Here is a 19,289-nt window from a genome sequence, read left to right as displayed (position 1 = left end):
TTATCACAGAAAAAAGATACAATTTAGTCAGCAGAGGTACATATTTGTCCTTTGACGGTATCTACTGCTAAGGTGCAAATATGGGTAACAAGTGAACCCTTAAGAGTACAGCCCTAGTGACAAGCCATTTTAACCTCTTAGGGCACAAATTTTGCACATTTTTTCTGACAGTGTATGATAAATGGCTACAGTATATGAAGAGGTCAAGAGATTTCTTTCAGCAATGACGTTTTAACGGGTAATGTTTACATTTGTTATCTAGGGGCAGGGCTAGCAGCTTTCAACACTTTCTACACAGCTTGGCTATATAATAACCTTTATTTAACCAGGTAAGTCAATTGAGAACCAGTTCTCATTTATAACGTAGACTCGGCAACATAAAACGCAGATACGACGCACCAGGGACACAATACAATAACAATTTCACAGATGCAGATAATAACATATAAAACCAAAAACAAGCACAGTGATCTTGCACCATTAACTGGATTGAAAGCTATCTTAATCGTTACTTGAAACTAGTGTAATAGTTGCAAGATAGCATTAAGAATGTCAGAGGAGGAAGTTTACATGATCTGATAAAGCAGGTCTTTGCTAATGTTTACATGTGCAAGCTAATCTGCTAACAGCTTTCTATGCTAAACAAATACATTAAAAACAGATGATTTCCCTGAAGGCTTAAATTTCTATGCTCTTGTGTAAATGAGTCTCTTAAAGTAAGGAAATGAAGATTAAATATCATTAAATGTCTGTTTTCACACTAAACTATGGTACTATAAACTTCAGAAAACTTCATAGATCTTTTTGTAACCTACCAACTTTAAACCTGTTCACAATTAAACAGCGCCTGACACATTTTTAGATTTGCGTTTTGTATTCTAGTCAGTCCAAACTAACTTGGAACAATTTACGTTTAATCAAATGACAGATTCCATTCAGTCAATTAGTCCTTCGTTTTGTGTAGGAAGGACGCTAATGTGATCTTTCAGTGTTGAAAGTGTATGGAGCTGACATCACAAAATGAACACACACCAGTAACAAAGCCATACGACAGCAGGAACAATTCGAAACTTCCTGTTTCAGCTGAGGTTGACAGAAAAAGAGAGAAAGTTCTTTATTATTCTCTCGTGCAATCAACAACGACCTTTAGCATCTTAAACACCATGTAACAGTTATGGAATCTATTTGAAGCCTCTAGATTTATGAGCATCTACATCTGTATCAACTTCTGCTGGGCTTCAAAAATATCAACACCATGATAAAAAAAACAGCAACAGAGAAAACAAAATGCACTTTTGCTACCAATATTTTGCAAAAGCAGTGTGCACATCTGTCTCCATATGCTCTCAATTAGGTGCAACTAAAATAGAAATAAAAAGAAAGCATCCGACAATCCTAAACATTAATATGAAAGTAAAGCCACACAGGATTTAACACCTAATGTATTATTTGCAAGCCTGAGCAAACCACATAGCTACAGGCTGCCGCTTTCTGCATCATAAACCAGACGTTTCCTGTTTCAGAAATGTTCAACCCAGCGTTCAGTCACACACACACACACACACACACTAGAATCAAACTGAAACAGCTTACACATCTAGGGACGTGCCCTCTAAAAAGACCCCTACGACTTTAGACCAGCACATATGAAGTATACAACAGCATAATAATGTGATGTCTGGACTTTCTCTAATCTTCTCCCACATCAGAAGAGAATGGGCATTGGGCACCATGTAAAATGATGTGCTTCCTGTTCCTCTCATCTCTCATCCTAAAACAAACCCCTCAGGTAAATGTCAAGTACACTTACCTGTTGCATCCGTGGCTTGGTTCGAAAGATATGCCTCCACATCTCCACCCTGACCCAAGTCATTGAGGACAAAGGCTTGAGTGAGGCTATCCGTCACAGTCTTTCTCTCTCACACACACAGACCTCTTGAGTCATCAGAAATGGGGAAATGCAGAAAGGGGCTCATATATTCAGATGAGGACACAGAGTAGGAAATGTTGAAACTTTTGACCAGAACAAAATTTCAACCCAAGTCACTCCCAAGTTTCTGCTTTTGCATTTAGACAGGTACATTTCCACAGGCCCAATGGCTTTAGCGGTTGTGTCATTTAATGTGGCCACCAATTTTTGCCATGACTAATTTCATCCCCAGCACTTGCGCATCTAAAAACAGCTGCAACTGCAGTAATTTAAAGGCTATATTTAATGACACTGATGTCATTAGTGTTGGGAAGCAAAAACGAAAGCAATTACTTCATACTAAAGCAGAAATGCTACAGCTAAACCAGCTAGTTATATTTAACTAATCTATGCATAGAGTTTGTGTATTTAACTGGTAAAGCAGCATGAAATTAGAAAGTCTAAACTGGGGATGCCCAAACTTTTTCTTATGAAGAGCCAAAAAACCACACTTGATTAGGGCTAATAGGCCAAAGGTAATAGTTGTCATGGGTAATATCCTAATTAATTTTATAATATTCAAAAATAACTAGAAAAAATTGCTTCATAGTAACTAATATGCTTTTATACATTTGATAATGAATCTAAGTTAATCATTTCCATAATTATTTTCCATATTGAACGATAACAATATATATTTCAATATAAGTTGTTAATGCTTCCAGATTTAAAAAAGTACCCCAACAATGACTAAAGCTACAAAAAATAGAGGGTCCATATCTTATGGCATAAGATATTTTGAGCTGTATTCATATTTTAGGCACATCTCTAATATCAACACTTTTAGATTCCCATTGTTGCAGTAAGTTTTTTGTGACTCGATATAATATCATTTCAACATTATCAACCCAGCCCTAATGGAGATACATAAATTTTTGCCATGATTCGCTTGCCGATGTCTTCTGCATAGTCTGCTATCTGTCGAGTGACAGTATATACATTTAAAAAAATGTTATTGAAACATTTGCCTTTTTGTATCTCAGCAATAAAACAATGAAAAAAAGTTGCATCAAATTAAACATGACGAAAGGCATTCTCTCCAACCCTGTCCTTTGTTCTCACTCTCTTCTCAGATGGTATAGTGGGCCAAATGAAAGGTTTTCAATGGGCCAACTTTGGCCTGTGGGCCCTACTTTAGGCATCTCTGCTCTAAGACATGGGCTTGACTGCCAAGCAGTTTACTATAATTCACTTTGCATACACTTTGCATGCAGGTATGAACTGCTGGAAGTTGTTTTAATAGAGTTTGATACCAAACACTGTATGGGGAAAATCCCTCCACATTTCGTGATGCAGAGAATAATGTCAAACATCTGTGTGTGTATAGTTCATCCTGTAACAATATGTGTTACAAAAATCCTACATGACAGTAATAGTTTGATTAAGTTGTGTACATGTCTGTACAGTGCTTCAAAACACGACTAAAATCGGCATACTCCACACATCTTAATTCGATTAGATCAGATTAAAATAATCAAAAATAGCTGTTTACATGTAGACTCTTCAGAGTACTGTCTTAATCGTATTACAATCGTATTATCGGTGTCCATGCAAACATACTCAGTAACCTAATACTTAAGAAGCCCAAACATTTACACTGTAAAAAGTACATGACAAAAATGTGACAACAAAGTTCATGCTAGTTTAACTTATTTTAACAAGATAATCAGGCTATAGTTTAATTTAAGTTTTACAAAGTTAAACCTAATATTTTTAGTCAGTTTGATTGATGTAAAGGCGGCACGGTAGCTCAGTGGTTGATCGCTGGTTTGAGTCCCAGTTGAGCCAGTTAGCGTTTTTGTGTGGAGTTTTCATGTTCTCCCTGTGTTGGTGCGGGTGTCCTCCAGGTGCTCCAGTTTCCCCCACAGTCCAAAGACATGTGGTATAGGTAAATTGAATAAACTAAATTGTGTGTGTGTGTGTGTGTGTGTGTGTGTGTGTGTGTGTGTGTGTGTGAATGAGTGTGTATGGGTGTTTCCCAATACTGGGTTGCAGTTGTTGGTTCATTCCGCTGTGGCAACCTCTGAAATAGAGACTAAACTGAAGGAAATTGAGTTACTAGAAAAGTTATTTTGACTCAAAAATTCAAAAGATGAAGGCAGCAAGATTTGTTTTAAAGTGTATAGTGTACAGTAGATTCTACTATGATCTATTACACTCAAAAAATATGCTTGCTGCTTGTTCAAACTACTTACTACAACTTTAAAATGAGCTGAAACAACTATTCTTCAGTTTATGCTTTATGTTCAATCCACTAGTATTTGTAAAGACTTGTAAATTAACTTAATTCCTTTATGTCATCCCAACACAAAACTCAGCATTTTTTAAGTGTATGGTTAGATTAAGTCAAAGCATCCTAATTAATATTCATGAGCCTAACCAGATCACTGAGCGCTTGACAAGTTTCATGACTTCCCAACCAACACGTCAACACCTACCCCACTTAACCACCAGACTCCCTTCAGTCTCCAAAACCATCTGAACGCAACATTTACAGCTCAACACGTGTTTCAGAATCTCCTCGCTGAACCACACGCGATGTGTGTGTCTCTTTGTGTGGCCACCTGTTGCACTGGATTTACAGAACTGCTCGTTGAGCGTAAAGACGTGTGTGCAGCTGGTGTGTGAGAGGATGCCATCTACACTGGTTATGCCAATCAGCTGGCCAAAGGCTGGAAGAGGCTTAATAAAGCTGGTGTGTGAGAGGATGCCATCTACACTGGTCATGCTAATTAGCTGGCCAAAGGCTGGAAGAGGCTTAATAATTAATTGGCAGACATGAACAGTTTGAGCCTCTTTGATCAGTGGAAAGTGCGTATGAATATGTATAGCCTTCTAATTAACTGAGCAAATAAACATGAGATTGTAATGAGCTGAGCACAGTGTTGTTGGGCTGGTGATATACTGTATGAAGTGGCTGAACACTTCATAGTTTGAGAGTCGCTAAGAGGCAGACATTGTTCTCCTTTGGGTTATGAGTGAACGGGTGCAGATGCAGTGCCAGAACAAGACACTAGAGGGCAGCACAGGTATGGGTCATTTAAATTTTAATGGGTGTGCAAGTGAAACATGATACACGTGTAGTTTAAAAAGATTTGTACTCTGCTAAAGGATCTTTTACTTGTACTAAAATTATTGCGTCAGCTGCAACCCAATCTGATCGCGCACACACACAAATGTTGGGTTTTCATGTTAAATGGGGACTTGCTGTGGATGTAATGTTGGTCAAATTATTCTCTTACTCTAATCCTGAGAGAAAACCTGCAAGTTTTTAAAAAAAAATAATAATAATAAAAAAACTTTCTGTTTTTCATTCATTTCAATCATTCTATTCTGAATGATTCAGTTGTTTTTCTCATGGGGGACAACAAATGTCCCCACATTGTCAAAAATGACTGGTATTTTTATTTTTTTGATGATTGGTATTGATTGATTGTTTGATGAATACCATGCAGGACCACACACGCTCGCACATACACACACACACACACCATTTTCCAAAAGACTTTTTTGTTTTTTACTTTACTTTAAACGATCTTCTGTCACCGTACCTCACCCTACACTAAAATACAACCTTTATAGAAAACAATCTGCAGTTTTACATTCTCAGTATATTTTATTTGTAAGAAAAGTCCCCACAAGGTCAAAATGTACAAGTGTTATTCATCTTGTCAGGTTTTTGGTCCCTGTAATGAGGGGAGTAAGGTACACACATACATACAGAAAAAGACATGATTTTACTGATTTTGAAAGCATCATAAGTAACTTGCTTGGTATTTTTTCTTACATCACTGATACATCAAATTGATTCAATACAATATCATGGGTATTAAAAGAGGAAAGGTGCTTCTATCTGATCTAAACTTCATTGAATCTTTAGCAAATTCAGTCAGACATAAAAAGAAACACCTATAAACTAAACTGATGGCAAACTCATGCAGTGACAAATATAACTGTTTATCAAGTTATCCAAATCAGATGCACATGCAGCCTTTTCCATCAGAATTTAGTTCAAATAGTTTATTAAAGAAGAAAAGGTTAATTAGATTAATAAAATGTTTTTCACATTAAGAAATAAAAGTCCTTCTGTAAAGAAACTATAAAATTATTGCAAGTGACTGCAAGTGAATTTGAAATTTGGTTATGGTTACTTGTATATGTTCTGTATAAAAATGTACACACTCATGTTTTAATCATTAAATATTAAACATTATTGGCCTAAAGTATAGAGCAGTGAGGATTAAACAAACCTAAGAGTTGGTCTGAATACACTGGAGAGACTCATTCCTGTTATCAAATTCAGACTCCTATCAACACAAACACAAGACTGTTCTGTCATATCACATCATGCAAAGGTTACAGTGACATTATTCCCTCTTAAAAACAAAGCTTTTTATTGGCATCAATGGTTCCAGGAAGAAACTTTACATTCCACATAAGAGAATGTTTATAAAAACGTTTGTTATGTTACACAAAATGGTAGGTTCGCTGATACTCTTCACTGGTAGGTTCTTATGGGAATCAAATATGGATTTTCTATGGCAATGTTACAAAAACTTAATTTTGGAACTTTTTTATTATTGTAGTCTGTGCAATTTTTAAGTCAAAACAAAACTTAGTGCATGTAACCGTACATTAATCAGATTCTGACTGGCTGTGATTTTACGGCGCTTCATCTCAGGTTAATGTTGATTGTGGACAGAGGATTTGCTTGGAGCATTGCGCCTAGCTAGGAAACAGCGTGAAAACTCACCAGCTGTACAGAGTTCAGGGAAAAAAATGTCTGAGATCTCATTTGATCACACACAGACTTAGAGTAAAACAAAAATCCTAATTCATGGTAATAGAAAATACTTTTGTTGGTCTCAAAACATCAACAAAAAAGATTGCTTTGTAAAGCAAATTTGAATAATCAACAAGTATGTATACTAAATTAAATTACACAATCTAAACAATTAAACATTTTATAATTTGACAACTTATACAAATAAAACTTCAAAATTAAAGTCCATTTAATACAAGAATTTTCTTTTAAATTAAAGAATTAATTATTCCTTAAAGTACTTATTTATATGCGCAACTACTCATTTATTGAATTACTCATTCTTTCATTCATTCATTCTCAGAAAAATACATTTTGGTTTTTATTTTTAGATGCATATAAAACTTAAAAATGTAATTATTTTGCATATTTGAAGGAAGAAGAAATCAAGTGGCAGCATTTGTGCAAATCAGATAAGTGTGACAACTGGAAAAAGCAAATGATGCTAACCTTCCTGCTTAAGTGAACAGCCTGTCTGACACAGAACACTGAAATATAATAGGCTGTTAAAATGCAAATAAATTCAGAGAGTTCAGAGTGAGTCATGTCAAGTCTGGAGGGCCTTAATATATGCCGTTTCTTAAAAAAAAAATAATAATAATAATAAAAAACAGTGGAATGGCTGATTACTCTATTAGGCTCTTCCTTAAACAATGCTAAAAAATCTTTAAGGAGCACTGTGACTACTACCCTGAATAATAATTTATTCTAATTACTGCTTAAACCACAATGAAGAATTAGACCATATTTCCAAAAATGTAAATATTCATGATCTACAATGACTTCAACACATCGTTTCATTTTGTTCCTCAAATCTGTTCTGTTAATGTGCGGACATTTAAATCGGGGAAGCAATGTTCTTCATAATTACATCAGAATACTTGAACAGTTCTGTGATTGAGTCACATATCAGAGGGTCTTTGTTTGACCTCATTGACTTGGGCACCATTTTAAATTCAAACATAAAGCCCTGATCAGATTCCTATTATATTAAACATTTCTTCAGGACAAAGTTGAGATCATGACCCCTGTAAGTTCAAGGCAAATTGCTGCTCAGGAGCTAAGAGAAATGGGAAACAGGGGAAAGAGGAAAAAAGAAAGCAGTGAGTGTGTGTGTGTGTGTGTGTGTGTGAGAGAGAGAGAGAGAGAGGGGGGGAGAGAGAGAGAGGGAGAGAGAGAGAGAAAGAAAGCAGAGATCTAGAAAGAAGAAAGAAACTACAATGAATCTTCCTGGTAATTGCACTTGAGACGCTCTTGAGCGAGTTGCTATTGTGGGAAAGGGTCCATTAAGATGAAGATTCCCAATAAAGATTCAGCACAAGAACTGCACTTAAGCAGATACAAAAGTGTTAAGATGCCAAAACTAAAATTACAGCTAAAACATCTGTCTTTCTGGACAGATGAATGGATTTTTTTTTCTTCCTTTTGAACATTTACAAACAATCAAATTTCCAATGTGTATTACAAACCCTATCCAAACCGCCTTGGGCTAGTGCAAAGTGCACCTGAGCCTGAAACTGAAGACTGTTTCATATGGATTTACTAATGATTCTTACTTTTTAATGAACGTAAACTGGTATTGTTAACTGAAGACACAAACCCTTCACTGCATGTCAGCTGCACCTTCAGCAAACCTCCTAATACCTGCAGCACGAGAGCTTTTCTGATAACTTATGAGTGTCAGAAATAATAGATCTGTTCAGCAAAATATTTGACTGCGTGTCACTGCATCCCAAATCACTAAAGCGATATAACTCAAGCAATCTCCACTGTGCCTATCAAGAGCGTTAATCTTCTGTTAAACTGAACAGTCGCATCATCGATGATGTAATGCTCCATTCACATGGGGCGTCAACGCTTCCCATTCACTTTGAATGGGTGACGTCAGGCGTTGCCGAATTGCATTGTGGATCCATCGGCGCTGCTTCAGTGGTGTTACTCGCTGCAGAACTTGGGACTTTCTCAACTTTTCAAGCGCCAATGTACTTGTCAGCCAATCAGATCACTTTATGCCAATACACCAGCTCAGACAGAAGTCGATTGCTGACTAATTTCATTGGCTGACGCTGCTGTGACAATTGCGTTAGTCCCAACTTCAGGAACACCCTCTGTCAAACATTGACGCTGAAGCCCCGTATGAATAGGGCGTGCTCTCATTCAGAAGGCAAAATGCAGTGTGAGTGCAGGCCGTCAGGGGAAGGAGGGAAAAAAAAATAAAAAATTCGCACTTTCGGCATGGTTCAAGGCAACTGTATTTAGTGTGAGTACGCCCTAAAGTGTGCAGTTATTTTTATTTTCAAAGAAAAAAAATTTACAACTAAAGTTTTTGGTGGTAGGTCTTGACTGCACTGAAGTTCCATATTACTTTGGTGAATGAGTTTAAATACTTCACAGCTAAAAACAAAAGAAATGAATTTTAGGACAGAGAGAGATTTAAGGACAGAAACCTAACAAAAAATGTCTGAAAAGAGAACATCTGACCAATAGCTTTAGGTGTGGAGCAGTAGCAGTAGTATTGACTCCAGTCTAAAGCTGCACGATTCTGGCTAAAACAAGAATCACAATTTTTTTAGTTAGAAATCAAGATTACAAATTTCTTACGATTCTGTAGGTATAGAATAAAGATTAATACGAGTAGACTATTAGTATTATTGTTATTCTCAATCATATGGTAAAACAACAATAATATTAAGCATGTGTGTAGGTCTAATGTTGGTTAAAATGATACATTTTGAATAGACTTGGAATGGTGGACTTGAGCAGACTTTAAATTTGTCCTGGTCAATAACACATAGTAAAGTCATGCATCAGAATTCAACTATTCATCATTCTGAAGAGACAACAACTTGCTATCTGTCGTTGACAACATTAGTAGACCATTTTCACTGGTAAAATGAAACATTTGCCATTATCAGATTCCCTCTTGCATTTATTTCAACATTATATAGGCCAGAGTAGGTAAACTGACACTATAAAACATTTATTTTCATGCATAACACTGTGGTAGCTATGAAAGAAAGAGGAAAAAAACAGTCTGTGCAACAAACTGAACATTATTTACAACTTTCTTACCTGTTAACAACATTCACAGCCTATGCAGGCTCTGTTCACTAAATTAGACATCGATTGCGCACACCCCCTCTCAATAAGAAACAAAGTGCGTGAGCTCACGTGTGATTTCGCAGCCGCGAATACATCATTATATTAAGACAAAAACTGACATTTTTGGGTGAATTATTCCTTGTAAATACAGTATGTGACACTTTTAACACTATTTGGAGGTATTTTAACACTATTTTGGCATTTAAAACAATATGAAGCCTTATACAACTGCCTTTATTCTTCTCCTAAACTAGAAAATAGAATTGCCGGAACTGTAAAAATGCTGAATTAACATCATGTGCAGGGTCAAATCAAGATTGCAATCTTTTTTCGATTAGTCTTGCAGCCCTACTTCCGTCCATTAAATTATCACAAAATAATGCACAGCTGATTAATTTATACACTTTCCAGTCTGCTCCAAACTTTAAGTTTGATAAAAGTCCTAGCCTGGACACATCTAAAAGCTAAAATTCAGTTAGTCACAGCGCCACCTGCTGGCATCAGGAAGTGTGACACTTATAAATAGCTTTCACATATTCCACACCAGGTGAAATGCATATCACCCAGCGAAAAAAGAAAAAAAAAAAGTAAAAGTAGAAATGTTTTTGAAGAAACTATTACTTCAATCTACAAAGTCCAGTATACTTTTTCACTATGTCAGAGGAGGAGCACCACACAACATTTCAATCATGCTTTAATGAGTAATTCAGTAATTTCACCACTTCTTGCGATGACAGAAGCCCATCTGTAGGATGTAGCGTGTGAGGTTTGTGAATGAGTTGCTCGGGTCAGGTGTGAATGGAAGATTAGTCCCGTGGGGAGTGTCAGAAAATAATAAGAGTCATCACAGAATAGAGGATGAGCAGCATAACCATGGAAACTGCAGTCAGGGTTGAAGACGAGAGACACGGGAGCATCTGAGGGCTTCATATAACAATATGCACGTATAGTCATTTACATAAATTATACACATAAAACATGTAGTCAGTTTCAAACAGATAACACACCACATCAGAACAAACATGATCTAGTTAAATGGAACATTTACTCACACTTGAGTAGTTAGAGTTTCTTATGTTGAACACAAAGGAAGATGTTTTGAAAAATATGAATGACAAACATACTAGAAAAAAACAAAAATGATGGACGTCAAAGGTTACCAGTTTCAAACATTCTTCAAAATATCTTCTTTTGTGTTCAACAGACCAAGTCAAAGTGGTTTGAAACAAGTTAGGGGTGAATATATAATTACAGAATTAAAATTTTTGGGTGAAAAATCCCTTTAAGCGTTATGTAAGCACACAAAGATGTTGTCTGTTACACCTGTGCAAAAGGAAAAACCAGACGACCTTAATACCTGCGTCACCCTCTGATTTTAAACAGACATATCTAAATATGTGACGTATTCTTGCGTACAAACCCAGACAGAACAGTTTAAAGACACACACACACACACACACACACACACACACACACACACACACATACACATACACAGTCTCGGAGATAAATGACCTCCAGCACAAGAACACAGCTCATTAATTTATAAAGTGTGCTCTGCTAAGGCCTGCTCAAGCCAGGACACCTTACACCACGTGCGCAGACCCCAAACACACCATCACTGCCTCCTCCAGGCTCTCATGTGGATGCAAAATTACCTCTGAGGGCACCCAATAACTGTCTGTCCCAGCTGGCTGGACAATTAAGCAATAAAACAGGGCAAGAGCTCATGAATCACTGGCTGTGCACAGCTCTGAGGGGAGTTACAGCTCTACTGTGACATAAAACCTTAATCAGATTCTACACGCCACTGAGGAAAATGCTGATATTCACAAGACGAAATTAAATTCTGAAAATAGTAATTGGTATATTAAAAATAAAAAGCAATGTTACAATTAAAATTACAAGTAGATATTGCAATTACAAGTCAAATTAAACAGTATGCTACAATAAAGTGTATTCATCACATTATAATGTACATTATGAAAAAAAAAAATCAACACATTTTTTTCTTTAGGATAAATCCCATGAGATAGGTAATCTAAGTAATGTAAGTTATGTAAGTTAGTAATGTTAAAAAAATTAAATGTAACACTAAATAAACAACAATCAGTAATTGATTGAACTATTCAGTAACTGGTTCAGAACCAACCAATAAGTAACTATTGAATCCAAAAACAATCAATGAATTGATACTGATATATTGCGAGCTCATTATTTGAGAAGTAGAATGCACAATAAGCATCTTCATATAGAGACACTGCAGCACTGCTGAAGATTGTGGGTGTTTACAGGGGTTTGACGGATAAATATGAATTTGTAGCTAAATTGTTAATGGTGCCAAACAGCATTTTCCCGCTGTTTACATGCCGCTGACTACAACATACCGTTAGGCTAGACACTGTGCATGTAATTATTAAATTGAAACAAATAAAAATACTTAAAGGTTGTGGCTCACAATCTACAGCTTCATCTATTATGGTTGGAGCTGCTCTTTCTTTGAGGAGCTTTTAGCTGAATCCAGCACTGAACATGGAGAGATTCTGAAAGCTGTCCTTTGTCAAATGCTTGTTATACATTTATTATAATTCTCTGGAGCATAATTAAAATAAACTGTAAGCCCTTCTCTCTTTGTGTCGTGCCCTTTTTAAGCCCAAATAACAGAAACATAAAAAGCTCTTTGGAAATACCTGCATTTGGATGGCATTTTAGCTTTCTCTGATATCATTACATTACAGCATGACAGCGCCTCTGGCTACGCCTCTTTGCGGCATGGGGTGTATGCACGTGGTAAATGTGTGTAACCGGAAGCGTGTGATTTCGTTAACCCGGATGTTTTTTTTTGTAGTCCTCAATCTTCTTTCGCTGTCGCTTTGCTAAGGTAACTCCGTAAAAGCCAATAGTTGCATCCCAAATCGCATACTTATGCACTATTCTATGCCATTTTGTAGAATAAATAGTGTAAGTAGTGCGTTCACACTGAAAACTCTAAAAAAATAATAAGTGCATTTTAATTACTCGGATGATGCACTCATTCAGCCGCTAAAATGAAGTGGGTAATGATGGACTCTTCACACACTCAACAACCGCAGGTTTGCTCATGTAGCGGAAGGGGCGGAGCTATCGGGCACATGTTGGGTACCTTTATTTATTTTGGATGGTGAAAGCAAAATTCTCCTACAAGAGTGATTATAGCGCCTCCCGATGGTGAATGTGTTTATACTCATGGCAAGTATTATTTGATAGTTTGGTCATTTATTTCACTGATTTGGCAACTGTCAAATGTCATCAGGGAAATGGTTTGAATTTTCCGCTTCTTAAAAAAAAATTAGTGTTCCATAAAACATAGTGCATGAGTGCATAGTGTATAGTGTGCCATTTGAGACGCAGCTAATGTCTCCCTTTGCATTGAACTTAGAGCATATTACATTCAAAGATGTTGTTCATGTATGTTCACACAGCTACATTAAAGTTGAACAAAAGTTTAAAATATAATATCGTAGTGGATCACCCCTTTAAAATGAGATAAGAAATAGAGAGAAGATTATATATATATATATAATTATTATTATGATTATTATTGGCTCTTGTTTATATAGTAACTCTTAAAATAAAGTAATAAAGGTAAAGCAATGGACGTTTTTACATTGACTAAAAAATTGTATTAAGATTTATGTTGGGAAGAATTTGAACATTTAAACATGTTTGAAATTATTATTCTTCATGTCAATTTTCTAGTAACTTACATTTTATCAATAGTTTGAAATGGTTTTAATTTTTAGATTTTGTGTTTGATTTTCATTTTGGCCAAATTTGAGTACATAATGATATGCACAGAATTTCAGGCTAATTTATAAATTCATTAATATTTAAAAGTGGAATTTCTGAAATCTAATTACATCATCAATAATAACAATATTTTTTTCTTTTTTTAAATAAATTTTGATACAAAAATGCAATATCAATTCCTTTACAAACCTGTAGACTTCCTTTCTTGATGAAAATGTGCTAGCTTGAAAGGCAAAACTTGATCAATAACTCTCTACAGGCTTTGAATATGGTCGGGAGTACAGGGTGCGCAGGGTAATCGGGTACATATGAGGGGGAGTTGAATTCAGAGTCTGCAAAGAGTTGTGGATCAATACTATCATTGTCCTAAATGTCATTTATGTTGTGTGGAGTGGGTGAGATTTACAGCATACAGACACATCAGAGTCGATTCTGTGACTCACCGCGATATTGACTTTAGCTGAATCTACACAGCCAGCAAGGCGAGCCATTGTCGACCAAAGCACAACTTTATAACGATGACCAATAACTCAAACAATTTCGGCTGCAATTAAGTTTGCAGCGGGTCGAATGCACCTTCGGCACAGACAAAGGCAATAAAGGCTAATGATTAATCCGCTCAAACCCTCAGCTCTGACCAGGCTGATTTGAGAACAGAAGTAGGAGATGATCTGGACTTTGTAGAGCAGTGAAAGGCGCATGTGTTCGCAGAAAGGCCAGTAGTTTAAGAGCACGGCTGGAGATAAATGGCGACATGCTCACACCTGATATGAGTGTCTGAAGGTCAGCCAGAGCGGTCAAACAATTGATGGATGTGAAGTACAGGCGGGCATCTTCAAGCCTGGCTGACTTTTCTCATTTCTCCAGGCCTGCTGATGAATGGAACGGAGTTGTGTGTGAGTTAAAACACTGCCGCAGTACAGTGTGCTCGTCACTTTAACATGACAAGAAATAAGCGAGAGACTAAGCTGGAGAGGAAACCTTAAAGGAACAGTTCACCCCAAAAGAGAAACTTCCGTCATCACACTTGTCAGTTTGTGTTTCACAGAAGAAAGAACACCACACAGTTTTTTAAGAACATGAAGAGGAGTCAATTTAGAAATTTTGCCTGCCGAAAAAGGTTATGTGTGGTCAGAATCACTGACTAAAGCAGTTTAATTAACGTTTCTTATATAGTATTTTTTGACTGTTCATAGTTTTATAGTGGTTACAAAAGAGAAAAACTATTGCTGCGTCCCAATTCGCATGCTTATACTAAAAGTATGTATTTTTTGTGTGAAGGAAAAGTATATACTGTTGAGTGTTTAACAGAAGATTATGCAAGATTTGGGACATTCTACTTCCTTATTAACAGATTGTTGTGTTGCTTAGTTATGAGCCCTGTCAGTCATCCACACATCATTCACATTTCTGGCATATTTAATTTCCAACCTTATTGGAGAAGCAGCAGCAGGATAATCTCCCATTCGCGAGTCTTTCATGCAGAGAAGTCTCCTCAGGTCTTTTGATAATTGTTCATTCAGACGTTAATGTCCAAACATGTCTTTATATAAGTTAACGTTGTTGCAGATGAACTAAAACACAGAAATCGTGATTTAAATATTTTCCAGCGGGCTAGATATTACTTAACAGTCATACAAATATCTTTACCAAAGCCTCTCTACTTGACAGTTGGTCTCACATGTTCACCATGTTTTGTAGTTTATTTACATTTATCACTCGCGTCGCGTTTGTAGTTCTAATCAAATTCATGTCCAAAGCACAATGTATTGTGGGCAGATTCTTAAATCTCAAGTTTGATCTTTCTGTTTCTGTGGATGCTGGACATTCTCTAAAAACGTACAGGACACCTGCTGGTCTTTGTGCTTTGTCTTAACTTTCTAATTATTTTCAAACTTTTTTACTCTTTAATATGGTGCCGTTACAAAAAAAATTGTTGCTTCATTAGTGTAAATAAAACTGAAAAAAGTGAAAGTGTAAAGGTGAAAAATCCACTAAATAATAAAGTATTGATATACTGTAATTAATATCTGGTGAATATCACAAAGTTATGGACATATGTGGAAATAGAGTCAAATCTTCTTTGAATAAGAGTTTTAAAATGTGAAATGTTAGAAGTGTTTGTAAAATTAAAAATGCTACAAAAAACTGTAAATTATCTTATCAACCACTTTTTAAAAAAATTAAATGTTTTAACCCTGAAATATATGTAACTTTACTGTACATTTTTAATAAAGACAGTAAAAAAACAGTAATTATAATGTGTTATTGTTTTTTTTTTAATACATTCTCAAAATTTTTTAATTTTTATTCTCTAAATTTTTTTATATTTATTGCGTTATTTCAATTGTCCAGGTGGCTTTATCTTCATGTGCATAAACTTGGTACTTAGTACTGAAGGTTATTTGGACTGAAGATGCACATTTCAGTTATATTATTATCTTTGTTAGCCACACATTTTTACGGCAAACAACAACAACAACAGTTGAAGTTTAAAATCCACTACCTGAAAAAAGTCTTGTCTTGTCCAAGTTTTAGGAAAAACAAATAATAACTTAACTTCTAGTTGAGCAATTGGCATCAGAAGTGGCTTATATGAAAGGCAAAGGCCTCTAGATTACGCATATTTTACCAAAATAAAATATGATCATGCCTTGATTTTTAACTGTATTTGATTAAGACAACAAGGTCTGACTTTGCTAGACAAAAGTCTTGTCACATAACAGAAATAATGTGCAGTATAGAATATAAAGTCATGGTGCAGTGGGGAAAAAATTAAAATATAGTGTATGACTCCCATGAGCTTGGAGGACTGCATCCATACATCTCTGCAATGACTCAAATAACTTAACTAAGTCATCTGGAATGGCAAAGAAAGCGTTCTTGCAGGACTTTCAGAGTTAATCAAGATTTTTGGATTCATCTTCAATGCCTCTTTCTTTATCTTACTCCAGACATGCTCATTAATGTTCATGTCTGGTGACTGGGCTGGGCTTCGGATGTAGTCCAACAGATGATTCATCAGAAAAATCTACTCTCTGCCACTTTTCCAAACGATTAACTAGAAGCTTCTATTTGATTCTTTTACAACTCGATCGAGATTAGCTCCAAACAAATCCAACTCTCACCTGCTTAATAGTCTCTAGTAGTCTTGAAAGTTTGATCAGCTGTGCAAAACTGTGCAGAGCTGAGGCCCTCCAGGAATCGAGTTTGAGACGTATGTTTTACAGTGTTGTTTTGAGTATTAGGTAAGTGATAGCAAAACAAACGTACAAAAATAATGTTAGAAGCTACTTATATCTCTATAAAAACGTGTTATTTTTCCCGCATAAATATATCGCACACAAAATCTGCAGTTGCACTGGTACAGGTCAGAGATATGGGTCAGCCTTGAAAAGCAAATATTTTTATTGCTTCACTAGCAGTCATGCATGTAAACACCATGACTTTTCTGCGCAAGCCATTAATTTTCTGCACCGCCTCTGTTTTGCCTCTGTCCTCTTTCCCTTTGAAAATAAACTGGAAACTCACAGCAACCACGAACACCATAAAACAACCCTAACGAGACCCACAAAACAGCGTCTGACAAATAAACAGCATTCTGTTGACTGAACTAAAGCTCTGCGAGGCCAAGACGCACAGCAGGAACCCTTGAGCCTCGGAGCACAGATCTGTTTGCTGCTTCTGTCCGATAGTGACAGCAGGGTCACGAGGAAGTTCAGCTTCGGGCCAGACAGCTGTGAAGTAAAAAAAAAAAAAAAAAAAGCGGTTTAAAAATCTAGCTTCAACACCTACAGACGTCTGAATCTATTTCTGCCTCCATACGCCATCTGTCCTGCATGAATCTGCTGCAGCCGAAAACAAATAAAAACAACCATCTAACATCGAACAGCAAAAGCTAACGAACACAAACCTCTCACATTACAAATGCGCATGAATTACTGTAAGAGTAGACCAAAACAAAACAATGACAGCTGCTATTAAAGCCGTGTGATGAGAAATAGGATTATAACAAGAGACCTTGTAACCAAACAGCTGCCAGATTGATAAAAATGCTTAATAATTAACAAACCAATAAAGTCATTAAAATGAATGGTTCACCCAAAAATGAAAATTACCCCATAATTTACTCATCCTCAAGCCATACTCTGTCTACATAACTTTTTTCTGACAGATGAACACAGTCAGAGTAATTTAAAATGTTTATCCTGGCTCTTGCATGCTGTGTAATGTCGTTGGTGACTTATTTTCAAGCTTCCAAAAGTGCATGAATCCGTTGTCAAACTAGGTCATAGTATCTGTAGTGATGGGACAAGCATACAAAATATGCAGAGCAGTAGGTCTCCTACCTTAGAATGTGTTTTCTTAAACATTCATTCATTTTAAAACACAGCATACCAACAACTTCTCTTTAGAAGCTTTGGCTTACAAAGGCGAAGCTAATTTACAAAAACATCTGCGTTGGCTTTGCCTTCTCTAGCAGTCCATCATCCATAATAGCCCCTGTACTGTATGTTTCATCTTCAGGTGTTCATGCATCATGCTTTTGTTACTGAGATTTGAAAAAAAATCAATAGCATTTCTGAGGTGAGTCAGGCAATTTTGAATTATGAGACAATTTTGTCTTATGCTATGAGGTTGTTATTTTAGTGAAAGCATGAAAAAAGTAGTGTTACAATATTATTAAATAATAAATCACTTAAAAACAATTAGTTGACTTAATTCTGCGTTGACTCATGGAAAATTAAATTACACTACTGGTCAAAAATTTGGGGTCAGTTTTTTTTTCATGTTTTTTTTTTTTTTAGAAAAATTTTCTGTTGATCAAGGACACATTTATTAAATTCAAAAAAAGTTTAACCTGTTAAATGTTTATTGCATACAACTGCTTTCTTATTGTACAGTTGAAGTCCGAATTATTAGCCCCGGTTTATTTTTTACCCAATTTCTGTTTAAAGAGAATATTTTTTTCAACACATTTCTAAACATAATATTTTAAAATAACTCATTTCACTTTTTAATAACTGATTTATTTTATCTTTGCCAGGATGACAGTAAATAATATTTTTCAAGACTCTTCTATACAACTTAAAGTGACATTTAAAGGATTAACTAGGTTAATTAGGTTAACTAGGCAGGTTAGGGTAATTAGGCAAGTTATTGTATAGCGATGATTTATTCCGTAGATTAATGAAAAAAAAAATTCAGCTTAAAAAGGCTAACAATTTTGTCCTTAAAATTGTTTAAAAAAATAAAATCTGCTTTTATTCTAGCCGTAATAAAACAAAAAAGACTATCTCCAAAAGAAAAAAATCATCCGAAATACTGTGAAAACTTCCTTGCTCTGTTAAACATTATTTGGGAAATATTTAAAAAAAATAAAATCAAAGGGGGGCTAATAATTCTCACTTACTTGTTTGTAGTTTCAAATAAAATGATTACTCCTGTCATTATTGCTTTTTATTACTATTAGTATTACCATTAATAAAAAAATCATAATAATCATAATAATAACAACAATAGTAATTATTATTAGAGTGATTTCTGAAGGATCAAGTGACTCTGAGGACTGGAGTAATGAAGCAGAAAAATAATCTTTAAAATCAC

At 35.7% G+C, this 19,289-nt stretch overlaps 1 protein-coding gene across 4 annotated transcripts in view; it reads right to left on the bottom strand.

Moving 5' to 3' along the window:
• The window catches only part of rps6ka1 (ribosomal protein S6 kinase a, polypeptide 1), a 105,614-nt gene that overhangs the window by 34,249 nt on the left and 52,076 nt on the right, over positions 1-19,289 (bottom strand). The window contains exon 1 of one of the 4 annotated variants that reach the window (XM_068214462.2): positions 1,811-1,971. Within the exon in view, the coding sequence (XP_068070563.2) occupies positions 1,811-1,873 (63 nt within the window). The 5' untranslated portion in view covers positions 1,874-1,971. 4 annotated transcript variants of the gene reach the window in all.

This window comes from Danio rerio, chromosome 17 (genome assembly GCF_049306965.1).
Source record: "Danio rerio strain Tuebingen ecotype United States chromosome 17, GRCz12tu, whole genome shotgun sequence".
Classification (NCBI taxonomy): Eukaryota; Metazoa; Chordata; class Actinopteri; order Cypriniformes; family Danionidae; genus Danio; species Danio rerio.
This window is presented reverse-complemented; position numbering and strand designations above follow the sequence as displayed.